Genomic DNA, 12,173 nt, shown 5'->3' on the forward strand with positions numbered 1-12,173 from the left:
TATACAAGTGTTTTCCTTGCCGTACACGCCCATAGCATGCCATGCTTATCTCGACACGCGTCCCGATTGTCCGATCGCTGGCGGCGGACTTCCATCGGTTACAAACTGAATTCTATCGATAAAACAATGCACAGTGCAGCCAAGGACGATAACAGCCTCGGACACGTGTTCACAGAACGGCCGCTCTTTTTTCCCTTTTTTTTTGTTCACAAACGCCAATTATTACAACACGAAGGGCATCCAGTCGTCGTCTCTGCTATCTGAGCAAAAGCGTTATCTCTTCGGTGCGAACCGATAGCAGGACTGCATTTATAGGGTGGAAAAGTTGCTCGTCCAGCGTTTTCTTCACCGCAGGAAGACAGGAGGGAACATGAAGCTCCTCGCGGTCATTGCCGCATTGGCACTTGCCGCTCAGTGCGTCTTCGCCGAAGAAGGTGAGTGAGCATTGCTATAGATGTTGGCTTCTGCTGGAGTTGGTTTTCAACACTTTTTTGTGTTGACACCTGACGCTGTGCGCCGTGCTGAGAACCGTGGCGCACTTGCGGTATTTATTGGCCTGGAATGTTATCGCACTTAATTACAGTTGCTTTTAGTGATGTGTTGAAAAGCCAGCAGTTGCCTTGCATCCAACACAAGAACGCGCGGCTGATTTGAAAATATTACCTGAGCTCTCGTTCGAATATATGCGACCTAATATCCCAAAAATTAGGAGTCACTTTGGCGACTAAAGTGGTGCAAGGCGAAAGCCTTAGTACAGCATTCTGTCACGAATGTGGTTGTGAATTTTGATTCAAGTGCTGCCAGCGAATGACGCGTCCATTGGCTGTCTGCGTGTGTTACTGATGTGTGGTTAACATGTTAAGCTTCGCCTGTAAGAGTGGAACGCGACAGCGTCTTGCAACGCTGCCAGGGAGTCCACAGAACGCCATCGCCAATTCGGCTGTACGCCTTGCTGGACGGTAAATTTATTTTTTCAGGAAAGGAAATGTATCTCTCTCGCATATCTGGGTGGACACCTGCACCTCGCCGTAAGGGAAAGGGGGAAGATGGGAGTGAACGAAGACGCCGTATTAGCTAGACACGCCTTTGTTCATTCCAAACCATTCAGCTGGCATTACGGAGTGGCTAGCGTGCTCGTATCGCACTCCGGAGACCCTGGTTCGATTCCCCAACTCGACCAATTTCGTTCTCGGTTTTATTGATTTATGCGGTCTAACTAGAAAGGTTAATTAGGCCATTTCATATTTATATTATTGTATTTCTATCCATCGTGTTCTGTCATTCACCTGTCAATTTTTGGAACTGTCTAGGATGTTCGACACAACGTATATGAAACGAGCAACGTCGAACTGAGTGGGGAAATGCGTGGTGGTGGAGCGAACGCGGCTTCGTACTTATGTTTTTTTTTCAGCAGCGTCTCCTTCCGCGGATGCTGTTGTCGCTGCGGCGCGCGTCTTTCGTTTCTTTTCTTCTGACCTCTTCATTTTCCTCTAGATTAATTAGGCTAATTGATTAATTAAGCAATTAACTAAACTCAGTCCAACTTAGTTGCAGCATCACTATACGATCCCTTTGATTGGTTGCATGGTTACTAGCCAAAGTACAATTGGCCCGATTTGAAATTCGCGCACTGTGACGTCACGAGCATTTCGACCAATTGAAAAGCGTGACATTTTCTGTCGACAACTCCTGCTTACAACGATGAGGCATTAAAGGCTTCCGCCTTAATATATGTTCTCTCTCTCTCTCTCTCTCTGTGTGTGTGTGTATATATATATATATATATATATATATATATATATATATATATATATATATATTAGTTGGCGTTCTTCTGACATATATAGGGCGAGTCTGTGCTCGCAAACCACCGAATGCCTGGGCTGCGAACGTCTCTGCGGGCTCATTCGATTTTTTTTTTCTGGTGGGCAAAAAAGGTGCAAATATATCATCTTCAACAGTCAACGAAAAAAAAAACAAAAGGAAAGAGTACACACACTCACAGTGTGGTTCCGAAAATGCAATGGCCGCAGTTCCGCGAGCGCAATGTTCCAAATACGCTTGTCGTTTCTCGTAGAGAAATCTGTTAGGCTTTAAAGGGGCCCATAAACACAATCTTAGTTAACTGTTTTGCCTGTTGATTGCATACAGTGAGTTATAATGGTGCTATTAGCGTCGGTAACACCGCGTATATTCCGTTTTTTAATATTTTAATGTCCCCCCAAAAACAACTTCATGGCTCTGATGGTGTCGCCACACAGTGGCGGGTTTTTAGCAGCGGATATGACATCACCTGGCGCGAGCTTGATGACCGGACAAACAGTAAATATACTGCAAATTGTGTGAATAAATAGAGAAACATTTTGTCACCTGTCTGCGTTTTATATTATATCAACAAAGACAATTTGTTTGTCTTAGATAAAAGCCCTGCAAGGCAAGTAAAATAAAAATACACCACCAGGGGCGCTCTGGCATGGAAACAACGCTGCCAGTCTCACAGAGAGCAGGCAACCATGGAGTACAAACTTCCGCGACGTGCTCTGGCTGGCTGTTTTGATTGGTTGCGCCACGTGCCGTCATTGGGAGAGCGAAATAGGAGTGGGAAGCCCCGCCAAAATCGAGTTGAGGGCAGCGTTTTGTTTGCTTGTATTTTGAAATTTCTTCACTGAATAACTCCCGTTCCTGTGCATCGATTCCTGTAATTCTTTTTAAGCCAGCATCTGTGTGACATAAAGAACCCACCTGAAGTATAGCCGGTATTCCCCCAGGCAGTGTTTCGCAGGTGCATTTTTTTCCGTACCGATACCGCAATCGCTAGCCATGAAGAGAAGTTTATTGGACTGATTATTCATACAAAGGGACCATAGTCCCCCACAAAGACAAAAACAACAAGGCAGCGACTAGTGTCGCTCGGTACAAACAAGCTATGAAACAAGAACACGACGGCGACTGCTTGTAAGGTGCTTGGAGTCGTGTTCCTCTCCTCGGGGGAGGTAGCCCGCGACTCGTGGACCGAGTTGAGAGCGACCGCTGAGCGACGCCTGACGGTAGCAGCGCGTTTCCGCCTGTCGCTGTCGGAACGCGCGTTTATCATCAGGTCATCGGTGTGCGCGCCGCTATATTATATAGCTCGCGTCGCTTGTCCGCCGCGAACCTTTACGCGCCGCTTGGCCACTCTCTGTGGCAGTTTTTTCTGGGCGGGAAAAACGGAGACCGTCGCTCGCGCGCTCCTCCGTCTTCCCACGCGCATGGGCGGGCGCTAGCCACTACCGTCAAGATTACCACGTCGACTGCTAACATGTCTGCACCACTATCCGATCATGCTCCCACGCTTTCGTGTGCAACACGCTAAACACCCGTGATTTTTAATGCACGCTGTGTCAAAATATTCGGTTCAGTTCTCGACGAACGCCGGCAAACGGACCCTAGTGGCGTTATACTGAGAAGATTTCGAAACATTTTAAGTAGAATAACCCCCTCGGCCGTTTTCAATAGCTGCTGTAGACGCTATCCCCACTTCGGGGTCGATTGCTGCTCCCGCTACTGTGTTGTGACAATTTGTGCGTAGCGGTAAAGTTTTGAGGTGAAGTGTGGTGACTGCCTCACCCTGGGTGTACACCTAGGGTGGAATAATTTGACGATTCGATTATAATTTTATTCTTTTTGGTGCCTCATCAGTCCTCAAGTGCCTAAACGCCTTCGCTCCGCCTTCATGAATTAGTCGACACGGGAAGGGACGAAACCAATGAACTAGAATCGAATTGAAATATTTGTTAATTATTCCACCTCTGAACCCTGCAGGCAACAGGTATCCCACCTGCCTCCCAGGTTGTTCTCGGGGGTTGGTGAAATCATTTATTAAGCAGGGACAGGAGGTGCCACCTGTCAGATACATGTCCATGATTTTTTGAGGAGGTAGAGCGAGCGCGGCTTCGGCCGCGTATTTTTTTTTTTTTCAGCCAGCGTCCGCTCCGGAGGACGCGGTTGTTGCGACGCGCGTCTTTTTCTCTCTCTCTTTTTATCCTTCCTCATATCTTTCTCTCCTCTATCTGCACGTGGCAGCAGTGGTGGCTCAGCTGGAGCCAGTGGGCAGGCCCGTGCACTTTCGTTTTCATCCTTCTCTCAGTCGCAACCAACCAACCAACCTCGCAACTCTGACACCGTATTTTTTTAAAACGGGGCCTTTAGCGCAGTCGTGTTAGTATGTCTTTTTTTCTTTTATACGGCTCTTTTGGTGCTTTCATACAGGTAATGAAAGCTCAACGCAACTCTATGAAATAACTTGATAAGACGTGAACTATATGACCTCGTCATGGTGCCACCATCGCCCACGGGATTTTACTAGGCCGCTGTCGTTCACCAGGAAATGCACGTTGATGGACTCTCCTTTCTAGCCCCGAATTCAATGCGAGCCGAGGAAGTAGCGAAAGCGCTTGCTGCCGCCCACGCCAATTCGAGAATAATCATCACGGACTCCCGAAAAGCATGTGAACATTACTTGGCAGGGGAGATCTCCCCCTTAGCTGCTTGTATTCTACGACGGACTGCCACTGATCCAACACCCAAACGAATCATTTGGGCTCCTGGCCACCAGGGCTTACGAGGTAATGAGGCCGCTGACGCGGCTGCCCGAGCGCTTACTCACCGGGCTCCTCATCCCAGCTCTTCTGGCTCGGAGACTAACCAGCCGCTGCTGCGATTCAGGGAAATATTAACACATTATAGCTACAACCACCGCCTTTTCGCGGCCCCTGCAAAAGGGCTGAGCAAGACGGAGGAGCGAACTTTAAGGCGCCTGCAGACAGGTACTCTACTCTGTCCTTCAATCATAAAACATTACGATCCTAACACGGATGGACGATGCCCACACTGTGGGGGGACCTGTGATATCTTCCACATGGTGTGGGCATGTACTCAAAATCCCCACCTCCCCCCTTCCCCTACCCCTTCCAGAGAGGCTGCGAGACTGCCCTCCTCAACTGCTCCTCGCTTTAGTCCCAAAGGGCTCTGGTGAAACGGGCGAGAGACGGGGCCTCGTCATGCGGTGTCCCGGACTAGGGACGCCGACCATGTAGCGGGGCCACTCTGTGGCTCCCAAACTCTATTTCACAAAATAAAAGTTTTCACCACCACCACGCTGATCGCAGGATAGCGTTCTGTTGGGAGAAACGTCGACACCATTCAACACGCATGTAGCTTCAAAGGAACCTTAGGGGTAGCCAGTTTTTATGCGAAGCATACTACTTTAGCTACCACTTCAGCCCTTCACCGTGGTTATGCGCCTCCAAATCACGTGATACATGACGTCACACCACGTGACACGATGACGTCACGACAGTGGAGAAACGGGGGCCCACCTCGCGCCGTCGCTGTGGTTATGCGCCTCCAAATCACGTGATACATGACGTCACACCACGTGACACGATGACGTCACGACAGTGGAGAAACGGGGGCCCACCTCGCGCCGTCGCTGTGGTTGTGCGCCTCCAAATCACGTGATATATGACGTCACACCACGTGACACGATGACGTCACGACAGTGGGGAAACGGGGGCCCACCTCGCGCCGTCGCTGTGGTTGTGCGCCTCCAAATTACGCGACACGATGATGCTTCGCATTCTCCAGGCTTAACCAAGTTAAGCCTCAGCCTTTTTTATTGTCCGATACACCAAGCGCGGAATCAGTGCTAAAGCATAGAGTTTGCGTCTAAATTTTACCTTATCTGTCTGTAACAAAAAAGTTCATAGTTATGTTAGGTACTTGCATTTTAGATTAAGCTGAACTTTGTTAAGCTAACCTTTTGTTCCTGCCTGTCGTTACAAAACAGTTCGTCTAGAATTACAGCTTGCCGCCCTTCAGTCCACAGCCGGCGTTTCTCGTATGGCTGGTTCTATCCGTACCAGCATTCGGGAATATTAAAACCATGACCCCAGGACTTGACTTACACCATGGCCTTCTTTATGCAGGCGAAGTTGAAGCCCGGCCGCTAGAAAATGCCCCGCTGCTTCGAGAACTAGACCCGAACCCATGGGTTCCTCGGCCTCTGCCGCAGCCGTGGCCCAGGCCATGGCCTCATCCTTGGCCCCAGCCCTGGCCTCAACCATGGCCCGTGCCTGGGCCCTTGCCACCACGTCCATGGCCTGAACCTAGGGACCTTGCATTCAGTGGTAAGTGATTCGCTCGCATCCACCTATTACGGCCATAAGTTCTGCATTGTACGCTAGGCATGTAGATTCTTGCTCAGAGACCTTTGACCACGGCTATATGCACCGCTCGGGTCTACGCTACATCTCATACGTTGTTCACAGTGGAGTTGAAGCTAAGAGTGCGAGTACACTGCTTCTACAAGTGTCATGCTCTCACACGCTCGCCAACAACCAGCGCCGGTGTGCATTTCTGGAAGACGTCGCCTCACTCTCGTAACTTACACTTGCTCTGCCAGAAGCTGCTGAAGAAGGAGACAGACACAGGATGGGACATCCTTCGTTTATGTTGTCCTTGTCACTCTTCGCTAACAGTCCGCAAAACTATGCACCAACTAGCCAGAGAGAATGTCCTCGCAATTTTGTATAAGGGCATTTTATCTTATTTCTTTGCAGTACAGTGTGAAAGTCTTGAGTGGACACTTAAGCTCCGCCTTAAGAGTGTGACGCAACAGCGTGATGCGTTAATTCCCAAATATGCAGGTCTTTCTCGAATTTACATTCATAGACCCCTGAGAGCGCTCATACACCTCCTGGCGCAGTTGTGCAGCGGTTCAGCGATGCGCCACTCTCCTGCGATGGCAGGTGCTCCCATCGATGGGCCTTGTGCGGCCCAGGTCGCTCTTCCCGAGCGACCAATCATTAAATATAACTGCCACCTGCCACGGTGGGCAGTTTTCTCACTGTACGGTTGGCCGTTTGTGATGACGTCACAAGGTCACGTGACCTAGGTGGCCCTCCTGCCTCCTCCTAGGTTGCTCTCTGGGCTCCACCTGCCAGATACATGTCCGTGATTTCTCGCTCACAACGCCGACACCGGATATTTTGGGGAACGGAGCCTTTAACGCCATGGCGTTAATATATTTTTTTCCCCTTATGAGGCTCTTTTAATGTTTTCATACTAGTAACGAAAGCTTTGTGCAACTCTATGAGATAACTTGGTAAGGCGCCAACGGTGACCTAGTCACGGTGCCACACTGATCCCAGGACACAGCGTTCTATTCGGAGAAACGTCGACACCATTCAACACACACGTAGCTTCAAAGGAGCCTCAGAGGTAGCCAGTTTTTTATTGCCCGATGCACCAAGCGCGGAATCACTGCGAAAGCCTAGAGCTTGCGTCTAAATTATACCTTATCTGCCTGTAAAAAAATTCGTAATTTTGTTAGGTACTTGCATTTTACAGTAAGCTGAACTTTATTAAACTGACTTTTTATTCCTGACTATCCTGACAAAACAGTTCGTCTAGAATGGCAGCTTGCCGCCCTTTAGTCCACCGCCGGCGTTTCTCGTGTGGCTGGTTCTGTCTGTACCAACATTCGGGCACATTAAAACCACGACCCCCAGAGCCTGACTAAGAGCATGGCCTTCTTTTTGTGCAGGCGAAGTTGAAGCCAGGCCGCTAGAAAATGCCCCGCTGCTTCGAGAACTAGACCCGAACCCATGGATTCCTCAGCCTTGGCCTCAGCCGTGGCCCCAGCCCTGGCCTCAGCCGTGGCCCCAGCCATGGCCCGTGCCTGGGCCCTTGCCGCCACGTCCCTGGCCTGAACCTAGGGTCGTTGCATTCAGTGGTAAGTGATTCGCTCGCATCGACCTATTACGCATAGTAGAAGATATGCGGTCCATGACTGAAAAGTGGGGTGTGCGAATATTCGAAATTTTCGAATATATTTCGAATATAATATTTTTAGTATTCGAATTCGATTCGAAATACAAGTATTCGTGTTGTTTCGGATATTCGACCCGACGCGAATATTCGTATCTAGCCGAATATTCATTGCGAGCACCGGCGTTCATTTCGATCCGTAAGCCCTATCGACAGATACATAACAACATGGCGGCGCCTACACTGAAGAAAAATTCTTTCTTCCTCTAAGGGCCATGCCGTAGCTGACTGCGCTGGTCAGCTTTTTTGTGGCTATACCTGCGAAGCTGGTATAGTCAGAGCTGTGCACGAAGTACCTTGGAATACGTGCCAGGTCAGTGCCAAGTGAGAGGGCATTTTCTGTGGCTGGAGGAGTCGTTTCAGTTAGAAGGGAACTACTTCTGCCTGACCATGTGGTGCAGCTGGTTTTCCTTCACGACAACCTTTTACGTCATCCCAGCAACGCGATTTTGTGCTGATGGCAAGCTAGCCTTAATCAATGCTGTGTACTAGCCATCTTTTCTGATATTTCCACTCTTCTAAGAATAATGTTCGAGACTTTGATACTTTTTGTGCCGCCACACACACCTTTTGTGTTCATTTAATCATCGATAGTTGAACTGTGATGTTCTTGGGTGCCCAAACAAATGTTTTTCAGTGATTAAACGCGTATGTCCTTGATTATTCGATATTCGATTCGATATTCGCAACTAAGTATTCGTATTCGATTCGTATTCGAAAAATTTGATATTCGCACACCCCTACTGAAAAGGCAAGTAGACCGCAGATATAAGCTGCTGCTACGCTCAGCGTAAATGAGTCCACGGTCGTACGAACTGACCAGAAGACAACGTTGTATGCAGTACGGATATTAAGCGTTCATCTATAATCTACTATAATCTACTTTCCCTGTTTTTGCTTCAGATTTTAGAGTTGTTTAGATATGGCTCATTTCAAGTTATGATGACGTCTGTTCATGTTTGTTTTCGTTTTTCTCGAGTTGCATTCCTATTTGCTCAATATCCATACATAATTTTTGTACAATACGCATGTACTAGTGTTCTTAAATTTATTGTTTTGTGGGTAATTTTTTGTACACATTCGGTGATTCACCATACTGCCTGAACAACCAACAAGCACGCTGTGCTTAGGTTGGACGGGAAAACTCATCTACTAAATGAAGATGAATAAATTTTATTTTGTTTTATTTGATCTACGAGCAGCCTTTAAGCAAGACTGTTAGCGAAGTCGGGATAGACAGCCGTTGTTGAAAGCCAAAATACACTGCCACTCTTCATGTGATCAGAGAAGGCTTCGAGCCACAGAGTGGAGTCTTCCTGACATTTACGTCCCGACAGTTTTCAAGGACCTGAAAAATTGCAGCCCAATCATCTATAAGGCACTTATTAAGAAGTTTGCGTGGATAGGTTGGCCGCAGCTGGCTCAGAACAGGGTGGGTTAATTGTGGAGATATGGGAGAGATCTTTGCCCTGCAATGGGTACAGTCAGGGTAATGAAGATGACGTAGCCCATAGCAGATATAAACAGTAAATAGAACAGCCTACCCCACTTTTTGTTCCTCCAAAACAGCAGCAGAGCCTTTAAAGTCCAAGTTAATGATCCAGAAACTACTCCGGTCATGCTCAGACTAGCGAGACAAAGCATGAAGATTATGTTGAGGAGAGAAAAATCGTTGCTTGCAATTAGGAGGGAAAGGATGTTTGCAACTTAGCTTAATATACAACCGGATATTATGTCGGTATTCGTAAAGTCAATCTGTGGCTGTAAGTACGAATATGTTAGGACTCGACAAAGGTATTAAGCATGGCCTCCATCTCCGAACATGCAAAAACGCTGGCTCCAAAGTTAGGACGAGAGATAACCTCCATCATCAGCAGTATCCTTACAAGCACTTCACAAAGTGAATGTAAACTAGCGACATTTTTATTCTGAAGGATAATGATATATTTTTCAGTGCGCTTGCACTAAAACACTCAATCTCAGATTTTGCAGATGTTTGCCTGTCCGAAGCCTTCCTACGTGACCTTGTGGGTAATCATAACGTGCCCACCGCAACGAATCGCTTAACCGCTTAAACAATGCGCCAGGTATGGTATAAAGACTCCCGGCGGTCTCCCAGCGGTCTATTAATTTAAACTAAAGAATGGCCGATTCCGCATATATGGGCGTTAACTCATTAAAGCTAGTGCATCATCCACTAATACGAATCTTAAGTGCGATTTCGCAGACCTTCGTACGCGTTTACTACGTCTGAAGCCTGCGTAACCTTCAAAACTGAGTCTCGTACCGAAACCGAAGTGCTAGTGCAATTAATTCGTATTTGGCCTAACCACGCTAAACCGTCCGCCATTTTTTTAAGCATTGCAACGACATGCTTTAACGAGAAAAAAAGAAGAGCTCCAGAAGCGCACAGATATAGAAGTTCCCTTCAAATCTCACAGCACCCAGAAATGCTTTCTTTAGCAGTGAATCTGGAGAACTAGAAAGGACTTCAACAGTGAAATTAGATGGCATTTTGGCAACATTGGCTGAGTGTGCCCCTCCTTATTTAGGATAAATTATAATCTGAAATGTTTCGACTGGGTGCTAATTTATAACTTCTTCGAGGCCTAGCAGCTCAGCTAATAACACAACAACCGACGAAACAAAAAAGCAAACAGCGGCTGTCCGGTCCGCGCAAACGAAATATACGCGCGCGTTCTTAATATACGTGTTTCTTTCCACAGGTCAACCAGAAGCTAAGCACTCTGCCGATGAGGAGCCCAAGACAAGGCAACGTCGCTCCATTCTTCCCTGGGGCAAACCCTGGCCCAGGCCCTGGCCCATGCCCTGGCCCAGGCCCTTCCCCAACCCTATTCCCAGGCCGTGGGCTTAAGAACTACCACGAACTGCTTTCAGATAATAAATTAAACCTCATTTAGAACTACAGAATGCCTCAGACACTCCTTTTGTCTCATGATATCCCACCCAGCTTGCTGAACTTCCAAGCCATTTGAAAGCAAGGAGAGCTTAACATCGAGGAAAGCTAAGGTGACGCGGACGCCGTCTTTTCTTGTTTGCAAAAAAAAAAAAAGTCCTCTTCTGATGTGTTTAGAACACGGCCGTTTCTACGTTCCTTACGAAGAACGGTCCTCGACTCCCATTTGTCATTAGTTGTTCTGCTGGTGTGGTTGTACTGTCGGGTGCAAAAGTGGTGTACACTTCCAGTTGCATGGCTCCTGGTTCTTGTGGCTCCATTCAGCGTTTACGTCAAACTGACGTGTCATGGGCCAAAATGAGCGCAGTGACATGCTTCTGGATGAAAACAGTGATCTCTTAGTCTATCTGGACAGTAGCCGCTGCTGGAAATTGGCACGGCAATCAGATCTAATCGAAGAGCTTGTGTTATGCACCACTTCTTCTCTCCACAGTGCATATTAATACATTAGCTTTAGAAGCATCATCACAGAACAAATTTGGCGTCGTAGTCTGTCATAAAGCTCGTAAAAAACCGGCGCGGCCCGCAGTAATGTCGTCCTTTGCTCGGCGATTTCACTGGTCCACAAAACCCTGACCAATGAGACACTTCCCAACCCCGATAGGCCGTTGGCATAGTAGAGGCCACTGGCTAATTTGAGACAGTAAATGAAACGTCACGTACGCCGTGAGCCAAGCACTCCGCTTGGCTCATGCCATACCAGCTTGTTAAAGCTCCATGTATTGCAAAGCAATGCGAGTTTAACAGCAAACGCAAGAAAAGCCAAAAAGCCACGGGGAACGTTACCGCTGCCTTCTGTCGTTAAGGAGAGTTGAAGATGTCCCCTTTCCTCGCCATCCATAATCCATTCTATATAGACAAACGCGAATCTATTGTGTTTAAACAAACTCCTCAAGGTGCAGTTGATTACAGTTAGGAGAGTGAAACTCATCAAAATATTCCTGAGCTGTATTATAGTGGTGCTCACACATGAGACCGAAACACGAAGGCTAACTCAAAGGTGTCGACCACTTGTATTCGACTTAGATTGAGGACAACGCAGCCATCTTGGAAAGAAGATGACAGGTTTGACGTTAAGATGCAGGAAGAAATCACATCTAAAGCAGGTCAGGGAAGAAACGATGTCCATGACATCCTAATCGACATCAAGAGGAAGAAATGGGCTGGTGCGAAGGCATGATAAGCGATGCTAGCTAAGGGCAGCGGACTGGATTCCAAGAGAAGGCAAGCTTTGCAGGGGGCGGCAGAAAGATAGGTAGTCGTTTGAGATTAGTAGTTTGTGCGGATACGGTGGCTGCAGCTGGCATAGGGCCGAGTTATTTGGTAA

At 47.7% G+C, this 12,173-nt stretch overlaps 1 protein-coding gene across 1 annotated transcript; it reads left to right on the plus strand.

Annotated features, from left to right (window-relative positions):
* Positions 1 to 246: 246 nt before the first annotated feature.
* Positions 247 to 10,792, plus strand: LOC149348453 (uncharacterized). Its single transcript, XM_089588107.1, has 4 exons — positions 247 to 434; positions 5,967 to 6,167; positions 7,586 to 7,774; positions 10,596 to 10,792. The coding sequence occupies exons 1-4, from the start codon at positions 371 to 373 to the stop codon at positions 10,742 to 10,744; spliced, it is 603 nt and encodes a 200-aa protein (XP_089444233.1). The 5' UTR covers positions 247 to 370; the 3' UTR covers positions 10,745 to 10,792.
* The last annotated feature ends 1,381 nt before the right edge of the window (positions 10,793 to 12,173 follow it).

The sequence above is a fragment of the Amblyomma mixtum genome, chromosome 4, assembly GCF_055824585.1.
Source record: "Amblyomma mixtum isolate Tamu chromosome 4, ASM5582458v1, whole genome shotgun sequence".
Classification (NCBI taxonomy): Eukaryota; Metazoa; Arthropoda; class Arachnida; order Ixodida; family Ixodidae; genus Amblyomma; species Amblyomma mixtum.